The sequence below is a fragment of the Ischnura elegans genome, chromosome 6, assembly GCF_921293095.1.
Source record: "Ischnura elegans chromosome 6, ioIscEleg1.1, whole genome shotgun sequence".
NCBI lineage: Eukaryota > Metazoa > Arthropoda > Insecta > Odonata > Coenagrionidae > Ischnura > Ischnura elegans.
In genome coordinates this window covers 125,686,752-125,702,753 of record NC_060251.1, presented here as the reverse complement: position 1 = coordinate 125,702,753, position 16,002 = coordinate 125,686,752, and the positions used below count along the sequence as shown (strand labels likewise).

The 16,002-nt window shown below is 41.1% G+C and overlaps 1 protein-coding gene across 1 annotated transcript; it reads right to left on the bottom strand.

The window, feature by feature from the left end:
- Window positions 1-9,275: 9,275 nt before the first annotated feature.
- On the bottom strand, window positions 9,276-11,841 carry LOC124161483. Its single transcript, XM_046537805.1, has 3 exons — window positions 11,743-11,841; window positions 10,576-11,496; window positions 9,276-9,290 (listed from the first exon to the last, which is right to left on the bottom strand). Exons 2-3 carry the CDS (start codon window positions 11,494-11,496, stop codon window positions 9,276-9,278), a joined length of 936 nt encoding a protein of 311 aa, XP_046393761.1. The 5' UTR covers window positions 11,743-11,841.
- Between the last annotated feature and the right edge of the window lie 4,161 nt (window positions 11,842-16,002).

Below are 16,002 nucleotides of genomic sequence, written 5' to 3'. Positions count from 1 at the left end.
TCTTATTGATCTTCGACAACACTGATCTTCGACATTTGCTTATGCAAGGTGTTAGTCATAAAAAATCCTTGGGTTAACAGGGCATACCCCGGTTGAACTAAACGTAGAAATAATATTATTAGATGTAAATTCTTTTTTATATGCTGTACCCACTAACTCTACCAAGTTGCAAATAGTAATATTCTCCTGAGTTGTTTAAAGGCCATACGCAGTCATTTTAATATTTTTTTCAAAGGGCCGAACACAGTTATCTAATGGCTGCGGTTTGTGACTCCAGTGAGGTGGCAAAGTAAACATTACCACTACATTCATTTTTACTAACTCAATAGCATCAACAGAAATATGCAATTCATGGTTGTGTAAAATTAGTAATGGATTATTATCTTGAGAACACTTTGCATCATCGATGAAATGCTTTAAAACCAGTAAAATTAAATTGATAGTTATCCATCCAGATGGGTTTGCGGCACGTACTGATCTCATAAGTTAAACAGTATTTTTGGGAAGAATTTCACTCTAGATAACAAAAAAATTGAGGAATTTTATTAACCTGAGCATTTATAATATAGCAATATGTCATCGAGGAGCCTCTTTCAAAGGAGGTAACTTCATCTACTTGTTTTTCACCTTTGTGGGCTATCACTTTTACTTGGAGTTGAACGGTAGTGGAACCACTTTCATCATGTTTGTATATTGAATAATAAAACGTTATTGTACTTTTCCACACGATTTAAATCAGAATCAGAATGGATTTTCACAAAGTAAAGCCAGAAACAATCGAGTTTATGATAGTATACACTTCCAGCAGAGAATGCGTGTTTCACCTAAAGATCTGACAGATCGAAAAAAATGCACTCACAACCGTCCTGTAGAGGACCATGGCTTTTATCAGTGAAGTTTCCGATGGTTAATCGAAGGATTCCGCTTCAGAAAACCATAAAATAAATCATCATCAGCGATTTCTTTCTGATTGCAGGATGGCGATTATTTCTTTCCATTGTTCTGAGCAAACTCAGATGCTAATTTTTTCGTGTGCAAGGGAAAATATCTGTGGTGAAGTCGTGCTGCAGTTGTTACCCACAGTTTACTATGGTGGTAATTAATTTTGTAAGCTATGAATCGCAAAATTTCAATTTATAAGTAATTTCAATTAAATAGATAATACGTAACAAACACTCTTGCCCCAAAATTCTCTTTAAAACTAAATTTTAATTGCCTGTTATTCTTGCTCCTGAATGTTCCCTGAATGAATCTCTGAATGTTCCCTGAGCAGGCCTATAAAAAGGAGAAATGTCGCAGCAACTAATATTTATGATACTCTCTCCGCACTACCTAAAGCTCGCTTATGGCCAGGACTGAACTGTTCCGTATATTAAAAGCATTATCTACGTAACAATTGTGTAATTCAAGAAATTTAGACAAATTGTCGCATACGATCGGGGTTCACTTAAATTATTCACTTCGGCTTTACATTTCTTACGTGCATTGCTGATGCCATTCTATACATTTTTCCTCACTTTGTTGCATTGAAATGTACTGCTTCAAATCCTAAAGCACCAATATGGAGCCAAAACACTATAAAGTCACCATGACATGAAATTAGAGTGCTTTTAGATTACGGAGATTGATAGTTCGAAGCATCTGGGCTGTAAGTTGGTGTCCAACTATGACCCAATCCGAGTTGTCCCACTGTGCCCCAATTCAAGTTGTCCCACTGTGCCCCAATTCAAGTTGTCCCACTGTGCCCCAATTTGAGGTGTCCCACTGTGCCCCGCATGTTCTGAAGTCTTATAATTGTCAGCAAAAATTTTAAACATGTTACTTTCGGAAAATATCTTTTTTTTAAATATTACAGTCTCTAAATTATGTATTCGACAAGTCATTTTGCATGAAGCTTGTTAAAATTAGGAAAATTGCATAAATATTCACAACATGAAAGTTGCGAAAATTATAGCAAAAACACATTTTATAACATTTATGCGAAGCTACTTAACATTATGAAATAAGATTTTTGTGCATTATTTCCCGTGACAAGACATCCTTAATTTTAGTACAATTGCTCTTTGTCCGAGTAAATTGTTTAAATAAATCAATTGTCCCACTGTGCCCCGTGTCCCACTGTGCCCCAGTCTCCCCTACTTATACTGGCCATAATAACGCTAAGAAGATATATCTTACTGCAAAAATATGATTAAAATTTATCGTCATAATGATTATAGCCACAAAATCTTCGTAAAATCGCTCTGGTGGTCTACTCAATAGAAAACCATTTCAATTGGTTTCACAATACAAATGAGAATCTTCGATCCAGTGTTATAAGCACAAACAGGGTTAATATACCACTATTTCTTGCAAAGGGACTCCACTTTGATTCGATCCATTCACAAATAGTCATTCATTATCACCGTGTAATTTATGGTTTACTAGTATCGCAGTACTCATACAATTAACACATGTACTTGCCAAATATTCACAAATCGACGTGAGCACTTTTATTTTGACGAGACACAGATGATTGACCATATTAATAGTCAACGATTAAAACCAAAAGTATTGGCTTCACCTTCGTTTTCAAGGCAAATCATCACTTCAAAACAAACGTAAATAATCCTTTCCCCATACTCCACACTCGATTTTCCAATTTCGGCTTTCGTTTGTTTCACTTTTCGCGTTCAATTGCTGGTATGAGAATTATTGACCTAACGGTATTCTTTATTACCTTCGTCACAGTATTTCGCCAAGAGTACGAAGTTACCCGAACTGTAGCGATAGACTGGGCGAAAAGAACGAGAAAATCGCGGAGAAAATTTTCGCTTCACTTCGAGTTGCCGTAGCGAAGCGAAGACCCGGGCGAAAGGAGAACGAGAATCACCGCCCTGGTGTACTAACACCCCATGCCACACACCTTTTAGGCGGCTTGTGGGGTAATATGTAGATATAGATGCTTTTATGTTACCCTAGCGACATTTGATTTCTCCGCACTCTGCGGTAAAAAAGAAAACTCTTAAAATCTACAGACTCATTTGCTGTATATGTTATCGCGACCAACGACATTTGTATGGCATCTAACTATCCGAATTTGTAAAATAGTGCATTTGCATGGCAATTTTTATTTGCTTCCTAAATACTTACGTAGTGTGTGAGTTCCTGTTTTAACACTGCAACGTTTGGCGTACTTTTAAAAAAAGCTGGTTGTCATTCAAGTGTTTTGTTTTCCTTGCCGTTTATAATATGAATCGCGTTTTAGTCAGCAGTTATGAAAATGGGGTATGGCCGTTATTCAATGTTTTATTATATTTATAAGACTGGCTCGTTGCCCACTGCTTCTATTTTGATTCAGTTTACATCTTATCGAGAGCATCTTCGAATTATGGGATGAAGTGCAATTGTTGATTTACCCTGTATCTCTTTTGGAATTTCGGATGAAAATGGTGGCTCACTTCAAAGCAAAATTATTTCACACTGTCTGTCTGTTGAGTGAGTAAGGTTCCCCTTTTTAGTGCTAGGCTATCCCATTATAATTATCAAATCTAACCTGCAGTTGTTGATTTGTATTGAGCATTTTTCGAGCTATCCCGGCATATCTCCTCTCCCAAATTGGAATACTAATGTCATATTAACGCGTCCAATGCTGGTAACTTGAATTCAAGGCTACATTGGAGATAATTTTTGGCCAACCTTCCTCCTTAGTAGTCGCTGCAACACCTGCGAATTTTTACAACTTGAATTCAACCAAAAATAACTATGGAAGCAGGTCATAATTTCCTTTACATTTGGAGTCCTTTTAACCCATATGTGGTACAACAGATGGTTCTCTGCCTTAATTGTCTCATTATGTCTTCAGCAGGATGAGTGGAAAGTTTTAATTTCCGTATGAAATTTTTTTACAGATATCACTACTGTTTTATTCTGCAAACTTTTTCTGATCTTGCTTATTTAGTGCTTGGATTATTAAAAACATTTTGCCTCGTCCAGTTAATTACTTTTATAATTGTTTTTGGCATTGAGTGAGTCAAAAAATAGAATACGTCTCATTATTTCATTTTTAAATGCCATAATCTTACTACCTACACCAAGAGTTTTAAAAACTATTTTCTCTGATATGATTTTTAACTTTTTCAGTATTCATTCCGTCCAATCTTCCAAATTATCCGCTGTATCTTATGTAGGAATTATCAATAGAAATTAATCAATCGTGTAAGTAGTGAGGAAGTGCTTAGAAGAGTGGGAGGAGAGGAGAGTGTTATCTCAAGCAGAAGAATTTACTTGCCCACATCATGAGACATGATGGCCTGATGAAAACAATCGCAGATGGACAGGTGGAAGGGAAGAAGGGTGAGGGACGGCCCGGAATGAGTTACTTAGGACAGGTTGTAGAAGACAAAATGTAGAAGGGAAGAAATACTTCGATATAATAAGGCTAGAGAATAGCAGAGAAGAATGGAGAACTCCGTCAAGCCAATCATGAGTCACGCGATCATTTTCTTTCGTTGCGAAAAGTGATCACTAAAGCGATGGCTTTTCGCGACGGGAATTGAAATGATCGCTCTAGTGATCATTTTTCTGAATCACAAGGTCCCTCCCGCCGTCGCCTTTCGCATCATTTCCAATATCACAGCTCGTTGTCATAGGACCCGAATACTAGGACGAAAATATATGGCGTGCTTGTTTATCTATGTCGTTCCCACGATTGTCAAACGTTGCGCTGCAATCGCTACATACGGAGCGATTGCAGCGTTCTGATTGGCTGATATGAGGTTTTAGTGACGGTTTCAGTGACGGAACCAGCGACCAGACAAGTGGTGAAAAAAGTAATTGGAATCCTTATCATTAGAGTGGCCGCGAAAAACAATTGCCGGTGAAGATCAATTGAGATTGAACACTCTAATGATCGCGATAGTGAACTTTCGGGAATGACGGATAAAATTATCGTGTGATTTAGGCTTTCTCATTGTTGACCAATGGTGATGATGACTTTATGTAGAAAATAATATCGCCAGAACCAGTCACAGTTACCTTTTCGCGTACGGAGACCACCGAAATCAAATCGGGTTTAATGTGAGGTACTTGCCGTAATGCGCTCCTTGCGGGTGTCAATATGTTCTCATCTCGTTTCCTCTTTCAACTGTTCTCTCCTTTCACGAGCGTGCGGACCGAATCCGGCGTAACCAATCGTAACGCTAACCAGTCTCTTTCACACCGCTGCCTTTGGTGAGGCCGACGCGGTCTGCCCCGGAGGTGGCCAACCCTGTATGTTGTAAGCCCTATCTCGCGTTTAAGAAATTCGGGTGTGATAAATAGCCTCACAGCTGTCCCTCACGCCCCTCATTATGACAAATGAACTACTACCGCTCCCAAATTCCCCGTGACCACATGGGAAGGGAGGCCCCCCGCGGCTAAGTTATCTTATTCCGAAAGTACTAGATATGTTTTGTGAATCTTTTATAAATCGAAATTTATGTTATTTTTGGCATTGTTTTACGCCGGATAGCGCACGCCGCACCCACCTTCTCCAGCACATTCCTCGGAACGGTTTGCCGTTCCTCGTAGCTAAGGACATAAAGTTCTAGGTGTCGGCTTCGGCGGCCGTTGGGTAAGGGTAGCAACCGCAACGTCCGTCGTCGCCAGCGAACTCCTCGTAACGGCTTCGCCGTTCTTAGAAGATCCGCTCCCAAATTCCCCGTGACCAGATGGGAAGGGAGGCCCCCCGCGGCTAAGTTATCTTATTCCGAACTGTAATACATAATTTCATGTAAGTGCAAACTTCATAAGAAAGCGGTCGTAAGATCAGCGTCAATTTTTAACTTAGAATCTCCTGGTTTGGCTTCGCTGTCTTAGTTTGTGGTTGTCCGAAGAATTTCTATTCGAAAATTCTGACCCGAAAGTGATAGGGGCCGGCTTTGCCGACCAGGGGGGAGAGAAGCGGACCCTTGGCTGCTCCACCCCCGGCATCGTCGGCAAAGTCTTCAACACGTCATCGCCCATCTTCCTACCTCTGTCCTCAAAGTCCTCCGGGGCAATAGGGCTCAAACCCCTAGAAGCCGTTTTGCGACCAGCTTGGTCGGCCGCCTCCCTGGACCGCTTCGCCGTTCCCTACCGCGGACGGTCGGAGGGAAGAGTCACTAACCGCGGCTACGCCGATCCTCGATTCAGGGATAGCATCGCCGCCCAGGGGCAAGGGAGTCCCCCGAAGCTGCGCTACTCAGACCTCTGGACTTCTTCGCCATTCCTCGTAGGGGGCACCACGCCGCCCGGAGATAAAGGAGTTTTATCGCGGCTGCCACGCTCATTCCTCGGGACGGTTTCGCAGTTCCTCGTTGAGAGGTGGTTTTGTCGCCCAGGGGCTGAGTGCGCCCCCCCGGGGTTCCCTGCTTAGTCCTCGTAACTGTGTCGCCGTTATTCGTTAAGGAGCGGTTTCGCCGCCCAGGGGAGGTAGAAGCCCCCAGCGGCTGCGCCGCTTATTCTTAGGGACGGCTTCGCAGTTTCTAGTAAAGGGCGGCCCGCCCGAGGGTTACTGACGCCCCCCGCACCTAGGCCAGTTAGTCCTCGATACGGCCGTCGCCGTCTAATCTTGTGGGTGTTTATAGAATTTTTATACGAGTAATCTGACCGCAAAGTGCTAGTACAGAGGGGAGGGAAGCGGACCCTTGGATGCGTCACGAACGCCATTGCCGGTTTACTCCTCGTAACAGCTTTGCTGTTCCTCGAACATCTGTCCACTAAGTCCTCGGGCGCTATAGGGCTCGAACCCACTTCGCGGCCAGCTTGGTCGGCCACCTCCCCGAACCGTTTCGCCGTTCCCTGCCACGGTCGGTCGGAGGGGAGAGTCGCTACCCGCGATTGCGCCGCGGCTTCCCTGCAGATGCCTGCAGACGTATTTGTTTTTGCATATTAAAATTAGTGGAAATGGTTACATTAAGTTAGGACACATATCATTTGAAAGAAAACAAATTGCACTTTCTTATTCCTGCAGTTTCATTTCGTTTTATTTCTGATTTACACTAAATTTAGAAATTATTATTATTATTATTATAGTATTCTACCGATTAAGGTAGGTTTCCATGGAGTACGCAAGAAGTGATCTGGGAGCCTCCCTTTCCTTCCAGCACTGCCTTCTTTAACTCACAATAAGGCCTACTCTCTTTCAATCTATCTAAAAATCCTATTCTTCTCCTTCCCCTCCCTCGTTTCCCTAACATTCTAGCCTCTAGCACCATTTTCAACATCCCCTCACCACTAAGCACTAACTCCATCCATAACTTCTGTCTCCTCCGTATCTCATCTAAAAGCTGCCTCTCCTCGCCAACCATATCCAGCACTTCGTCGTTCCATTTCCTCTCCGTCCATTTCACCCTCTCCATTCTTCTCCATACCCACATCTCGAATGCCTCCAATCTTCTCTCGTCTTCTTTCCTCAGTGTCCACGTTTCCGCACCGTAGAGAGCTACACTCCAGATCAAACTCTTCACTAACCTTTTCTTTAAAGTCTTACATAACGATCCTCTTAGAAGCTCCTTCCTGTTCATGAACGCCTCCTTCGCTAATGCTATTCTCTTCCTAATGTCCTTACTGCTGTATCCGTTTTCCTCTACTGCCTAAATAGTTGAATTGCTCAACCTGCTCAAGTTTTTCACCACCCATCTTTATCTTAAGTCTCAAATTCCTCACTCGTGATGCTTTACAAAACCGCATTACCTTAGTTTTCTTGTGATTAATCCTCATCCCATATTCCTCGCAACGCTCGTATAACGCATCCACTAGAGCCTGAAGCCCCCTTGCTGACTGGCTAATCAGCGCCTGATCATCCGCGAATCTCACTGATTTGAACATCATTCCTTCCACTTTTATTCCAGCTTCTAACTCATCCCATGCTTCCCTTACCATCTCTTCAGCGTACACGTTAAAGAGCAGCGGCGATAGAGGACAGCCTTGCCTCACACCTCGGCCAATGCTTGCCCACCCGGATTCTCCGTCCGCTACCCTCACATGCGCAGTCTGGGCCATATACAGATTACGAATCAGTCGTCTATCCCTCCAATCTACACCTATTCTCTTCAGAATATCCATTAACTTTACCCAGTTCACTCTATCAAACGCTTTTTCAAAATCCACGAAACACGCATATACGTCCTGGTCGTATTCTAGGTTACTCTCCACAAGGGACCTCATTATTGCTATTGCATCACGAGTTGACTTCCCCTTTCTGAAACCAAATTGATCTTCGCCCAAATACTCGTTTGCCCTCGCCTCCATTCGTCTGTTCAATATCCTCAGCACCACTTTCGCCGCATGCGATATTAAGCTGATAGTCCTATAATCTCCGCATTCCACAGATTTCTTCTTTTTCGGAAGCGGAATTAAAACCGTCTTCACGAAATCTTCCGGCCAGCATCCCTCTTCATAGATCCTGCGCACTAGTTCGAAAAACCTATTCTTACCTTCCTTCCCTAGATTCTTCAGCAGCTCACACGGGATATTGTCCACGCCTACTGCTTTCCTAGCCTTTATATCACGAAGTGCTCTCTCTATTTCCGAATCTAATATCCCCGGCCCAAGATTATCCTCCTCCACTGCACTTTCCTCCTCTAGAGTCAATCTCTCTGGTCTGTTCATTCCGTCATACAGGTCCTCCACGTATTCCTTACATCTACTCTGTACCTCTTCTCGCTCGGTTAGCATCCTCCCATCTTTAGCCTTAATTTTAGACATGGCTTGTCCTCTTTTGCCGCCCGATAGCGACTTAACTTTGGCGTACAACGTGCCTATTTCTCCATCCTTCTGGAACATTTCGATTTCCTCACACTGTCTTTTCCACCAAGCCTCACTTGCCCTCTTAGTTTCACGTCGTAATCGATTATTCAGTTCCCTATACATTCTTTTTCCCTGTTCCGTGTCCACGTTCTTCCCCTTCCTCCTCTCCTCCATTTCCCTTATCATGTTCTCCGTTACCCACGGCTTCCTTATCCTTCTACTGTCAACGTAACCAATTGACTTCTCCGCCGCTTTGACTATTCCCGTTTTAACCCGGCGTTACTCGCGCGAGATTCCCGATCGAGGTTACTCGCGTGGGGTGTTCTTGACACCCCATAGGACATTTTCTTTTTAAATGGGTTCGACAATATTTTATTTGAAAAAAATACTAGAATTAATGTATTTTCAAGGATAGTGTTATTGAATTTACGATGGGTCATCGCATAAAAGAGTAAACAATTAATATATGGTAATTACCAGTGCCCAAATGCAATAAAATAGAGATGAGCGTATGGAATTACATTTTACTGTGGAGGAACCTAATAGAAGAGAAAATTTTAATTTAGAGTTTGTCCGTTAATTATCTGAAAGTACTTATTATGATTTAAAACAATTTCTACTTGCAGTTTTTACGTTGAGGGAGAGCATCGTACTCACGGCAGAGATGACTCACATTAGTCGAGAAAAACGATGCTCGATTATAATGTTGACATGTCTGAAACAATGACCACTGTGACCCAGTGTTTCATCTGAGAAATTGTTGTTCACACTAACAATACGTACCTGAGATTATACTTGGGGGTGGTGATCCCCCAAAATTTGTATCCGAATCCTCATCCTCCCACGAAAATTACTTCATCAGAATCTTCAATATGCACTGTGAATAATGTTATCATGGCATAAGCACGGTAGTCCTTTTTCGCCGTGTTCTCACACATTTTTCCGTAACTTATCAAATATTCGTAGTCTAGGTTTGTAATAAACATAAACACAAATTGATATTTTTACAATTTATTTCCCTCTTCAGTGATCCTTGGAATTTTCCTTACAATCCTTGCAAATATAAACCATATGGCTCGCGCACATCCAATTATTGCACGAGCAACAGAACAATTTTGTTTTCATGTCTTTATTCCGCGGACATACAACACATCTACCACTTTTTCCTTTTCTTTGCTTCGTAGCACTTTCAAGTGTTGATAAATCAGCGAAATAAGCTGTCTTTCTTTTCAGTTCATTTGGGATCATTTTCATTTCCGCTCTCCTCCTTATAAATGACTTTACCAACTCCCTCGCAATTTCTCGCAGGAATTTTGATCTATACATCTTGCTTCCTGGATTTATGTTATTGTGTATAACAAATGAGTTAATGCCTACCACATTTATCAAGTGGAAAAAAATCACCATTGGCCATCTATTTGCGTTTCTTGAAACACTATATGTTACGCACATCTCATCCACTGTGTCAACACCACCCTTAGTGGCGTTATAAAAAGATATTATCTCCGGTTTCTTCTTGTCACCAGTTGAACTGTCTATTCTCATACTGCTATGCATAGTTGAAAGCAAAATTACGTTTTTACCTTTTTTGGGAACATAAGATAAGATAGTCATGTTCTTTCTAAATCCAAAAAGACTACTATTCACCTCCCTCTGTTTTGTACAAACCATCTGTTGTGGCAATTCCCTTTTGTTTTTTTTCAGAGTTCCCACCAGTGTCAATTTACTTTGTAACATGTATTCTGCCAAGGGAACACTTGTAAACCAATTGTCAACAGTGACGTTTCTCCATGTCCCTGAAATTGGTTCTACTAGGCGCCTTACCACCTCTTTAGGAGTGTTGTCTACTTTGTAGGGTCCTTCGGGTTGACTCCCTGCATACACATCCAAATTGTATGTATAAAATACATTAGAGTCAACCAATGCAAATATTTTAATGCCATATCTTGCAGGTTTATTTGGGAGATATTGCCTGAATGAACATCTTCCCCGAAAGCCGACTAACTGCTCGTCTACCGTAGTGTACTCTGACATGACATAGTTATCCTGAAACTTTCTGACCAGCATTTCAAAAAGTTGACGAATCGGAGCTAATTTGTCCATAGTTTTTCTTTGTGCCCTACTGTTGATATCATCAAATCTGAGACACTGCAAAAGAAAACGGAATCTTTGATAATTCATGGACGCGTAAAATATTTCAACACCCAAACCATCTCGATCCCATAAATCCTTTATATTTTGTCGCCCAGATCTATTTGTTCCCGCGAAGAGCAGAAGCCCTATGAAACATTCAATTTCTACCTCATCAGTTGGCCTGGTATCCCTCGCGCGCGAATAATTCGCACCTACTTTTTGAATTTGAAGATTTGTGCATGCGGTAATTGTATTGATCACTTCCCTGTCAAAAAACAATCGGAAACAATCTATAGGGCTCTTGATACTATCTTTTCTACCTTTGAATCCAGGCTTTTCGGAAATGATATTCCTTTTTGGTGTTCTTACATTGGGGCGCGGTTCCTTTTTGCTCCATGTAGTTGTGCTGTCTTTCCCCAGTAGAAGGTTGTTATTTTCAATGGGTAGTTCATCTTCGGAAATATCAGCCTCCTCCTCAGTTTCTGTTTCGTGTTCTGAAGGTTCAACGAAATCATCAGAAGAAACATCGTCCGTGTCACTCAATTCTTTATCGGATGATTCATTCAAAAGTCTTATTATTCTTTCTCTTTCCTTCTCTAAATTTTCCGACATCTACGGATAAAAAATTGAATATTTTAGTTCTGCAATACAATTCACTAGTAAAAGTACATTAGGTATGTATAAAAAAAACACTTAGTTCCATTTCACCGACACAAGATTGATTAGTAAGAAATAACCATGTAGATATATTCCTTCTAAAATGATCTTGTAAAATAGTAAAACAAGAATTAAGTTCTGAAATATATTTTAGAAGTAATTAAATGTATCAAAATCAAACTTACAGTAAAAGGTACTTACTTTTTACAGAGCGAACTATCACACTAGATATGAAATTATGGATGGTAAATTGTTGATGAAAAAATAATATTTTCGGATAAGTTGTGAGTGGATAGTCAAATCGAGAAGAAAATCTGAAATATGATATAAGATATTATGACCACTAAACCATGAATATATTTAATATTTCATCAGTACTGTTCAAAGATAGTAAGAGTCTAAGAGAAACCTACCTCACAGGAAGCACATGCCAAGGAGTATGAGGCGCAGAGTCAATTGGGGTGTTCTGGACACCCCGCGCGAGTAACGCCGGGAGCGAATGTAGAGCGAATGACTTGAAAGACGTTCTCCAGCAAATAAAAGTAAAATACGAGAATTCATGTTACATTGTAACACAAATTTCACCTTAACAATGTGGCAAGCAACATAAATGAGGTTTGGTGTGAGCATCGATCGTAAAAGATTGAGTAGCACGAGCATTATCCTGCTTTGATGCTACTACTCAAGTTACTTACTATGTATAGCTGACAAAGTCGGTGTCAAAAGAAAGAAAACATATCATATTCCAGCTACTGAAAAGGAGAGGTTTGTGGAATTAAGACTAACAAATTGATGCAATGAAATAAAGGGTGGGGTGTTCAGAACACCCCGCGCGAGTAACGCCGGGTTAATATTATCCCATCTTTCCTCAACAGTCTTAGTACTTTCAATCTCCCGTATACTAATGTCCACTAGTTCCTGATATTCTCTCCTCATACTCCCCTTCAGGGCTTCTACGTTCCATTTCTTCGCCTTCCTAACTTTCATAAGTCTTTTGAATCTTACATTGCATTTCATGAGCACTAGATTGTGGTCCGAATCCGCATCCGCTGCGGGGAAGCTGCGCGAGTTTTTCACACTATTCCTAAACCTCTGTCTTACCATAATGTAGTCTATTTGATATCTCCGCACATCCCCTGGACTTTTCCACGTGAACCTTTGCCCTTTGTGATGATTGAACCACGTGTTAGTGATGAATAATTTGTTTCTCCTACAAAATTCTGCTGCTTTCTCTCCCCTGTCGTTTCGTATTCCTAGACCAAAATCTCCTATTTCTTGCCCATCCCTCCCTTCCCCCACTGAGGCATTCCAGTCCCCCATCACTACCAGATTTTTCTTACCCGGTGTGTCTCTAATTATTTCCTCGAGCTGTTCATACACCTCATCTACTTCTTCTTCCCTATGATTGCTAGTGGGCATGTAAACCTGGACCACCACCAGGTTGGTGGGCCGCGCCTCAATTTCTACCACCAGAATCCTATCGCTTACCTGGTCTATACCTACCTCACGCTTACCCATCTTCCCGTTTAATACTAAAGCTACCCCTCGCTGGCTCTCTTCCCCTCCACTATATATAACCCTATACCCATCACTCCAATAGTCTCCGCCATCCCTCCACCTCACCTCGCATAATCCTAATATATCTATCCTCCCTTGATCCATTTCCCTTTTGATATTTTCTAACTTTCCCGCCCTCATCATAGTCCTCACATTCCACGTCCCCACATTTATAGCCGACTTCTTCTTCTCCATCTTCTCGGTCTTCTTTTGTTCCTTCTCCATTGCTGCTGCAGCTGATGATGATGATAAGTCTCTGCAAGGATTTCGCATGTTGGTGACCCCGAGGACCTTGCCGACCTCGCTGCCGTGCCCGACACCCGCCCTTTGTGGACGGGTCCCGGGCGATGAGATTCCGAGGCTCATATGGTTGTACTCCATGTGTTCAGGGAAGAGATAGTTGGTAGGGTTTCCCACTTCCATTCCAACAGTGTTTTTTACGTGACACCATCACGTGGACTACCTTTCGTCTGGCTCCTACCCTTCGACCTATCTGTCATGGGTGGCCCTACCGGGAATAATTTAGAATTAATCCCGCCAGTTCAGCTCTAGGGGTCATAGGAACGCGCAAGCCTTTCCACCGCGACAAGGTTGTAGCCCAAGGGAAAGGAAATTTAGAAATAAACATTCAAAAAAGGTTCAAGTTTAGCGTGTTTCGCTTACTGTCCCCTTGACGACCGTCAGTATTGTTTATGACGTTTGAAATATCTTTCCATCACACTAAGTTATAAATGCCATTTTCCAAGGAGATGTATTACTACCACAAATCCCTATTATTCCGACTGATGTGCCAATTGAATACATACGGCTTCAATTTCTAATTAGATTGGCAATAGCAATGACAATGAATAAGACCAAAGTATGTCTGTTTGTGGCTTAGATAATAGAAAACTTTGTTTTTTACACTGACACAATTTTACGTGGCATGTTTTATCGCGTGCGTGTACCATCCAGTTTATTTGTGTTTGCAAGAGATTGAAATTAATGTAAATATCGTACATTTCATTGCACCAATAGACAAAAATTTCGGGCAGGTACGGTTTATAGGGTAGGAGAAAATTGCACCTACTGATATAACTTCATATCGATACACCTTGATAAAAGGATTTAGTTCAGCAAAATACTTAATATGTATGAATACTACCTTGCCTTCTATCATACACATGCCACAGTGATTTGGGAGTCCTTTTTGACTCCAAGCTTACCTTCACCCCTCACCTTAAGCACATAACTACCAAAGCGATGGCTCTAGTTGGACTTTTGTACAGATTTACAAAAATACGGAGTCCTTTTGCTCTGAAATCTGTCTTTTCCGGATGTGTTCTTCCACTTATTGATTATTGTTCGCCCATATGGTCTTTAGCCTGTCCCTTAAATGTCAAAATTCTTAATAGACCTGTTAATTTCTTCGTAAATAACGTGAAAAACCGTAACCCTTCCCTCCGTAATCTCACTGTTGATGATCTCCTCTCTCAACTTGACATAGTGCCCTTAGGGCGAAGACGTACTCTTAGCGACCTCAGGTTTTTCCACCGAATCATGAATGGCCACTTCAGGTCTAACGACATTCTTTCAATGTTCTCCCTCCGTGTCCCTTCCCGTAAAACACGGAACTCATCCCTTTTCCATCTACCTCTCCACCGTTTATCAGTGACCCAGAGATCCCTTACCTACCGGCTACCTCTTACCTACAATTTCATCAAAGCTCCTTCTGTTGACATAACATCATTAATTTCATCATTTACGACTGCCATCAGGAAACTTCTTCTTTAAATCCCTCTTTCTTTGTCCACCCTTCCCAAATAGCATATGAGCGGATGAGGCGTTCATAGAAGTGAAGTATTATGTATATCCGAGTGTATTTAATCAGGTTTTATTTTTTTGTCGTTGTTTCTTGTTCCACTTTATTATTTATCCATTTGTTTAAAAATACAATGTAAAAGGTCTCATGTATTGTTTTTGGGTTTATTGCAAATAAATAAATAAATACCGTGAAAAGCCTAATCGCAGCAACTACAGTGACAGGTCTGCAAAAGCGATATATAAGATGCTCAATTTTTTCGATCAAAACTTCAACTGTAACTACAACATTAGTTTTCTTTACCTTTTATCTTATTTTGCACCTTATTTTTATCTACCAATTAGAGTTTAAGTCCCTAACGAAAATAAATAAAATAGATATAAGGGAGAAATACTTGCAGTGTATGTATTAATCTTTGTATTTTATGTTGTTCATGTTTTTTTCTTTCATAGCACTGATGATGATTTAAAATAATTCGAAACGTTGGCTATAACTTGGCAGACAAATATATAAATAGGCAGTTATTCTGGTCGGAACGACAATAGAGTGCACATTACATTTAAATCAGTGTGTTATTTAACTACTTTATTTGAATTGAGATAATAAACCTCCCCTCGAAGAGTAATATCGTTGCTTCTAAGTCACTTTCACTTCCACTCCATGGTAAAGATCGAACGCTTGCCTGAGCGTGGAGGTAGCGTCAACGGAGATCTCCACACATTTCGTGTGGTTTCATTGACAAACGGTTCACTCTCCGAGATTCCTGCACCCCAAACACGCTTCCCTAACTGCTACGCGTGAGTGCATGGAGGGTACCTTTCAGTACCGCTAACGTTTTCCAGATTGCTAGTTTTGCATTGTTGCTATGAAGTAATATATATAAACAGCTATTCGGGACGGAACAACAATAGAGTGCACATTGCATTGAATTCAGTGTGTTATTCAACTCTTGTATTTTAATTGAGTGATTAAAACTCCCATAAGAACCATGAAGTATATGTTAGGAGAATGTATTAAAAAACAGTACTTAGTTTCATTCACAGGGGCGGATGCAGGATTTCTTTCTGGGGGGAGGGACAAGCAAGGTCGTATCCAAGATTTTG

Bases quoted from the DNA above. Each gene is read 5' to 3' on its own strand.
- LOC124161483 (XM_046537805.1), bottom strand. From the start codon at position 11,496: ATGTCGGAAAATTTAGAGAAGGAAAGAGAAAGAATAATAAGACTTTTG.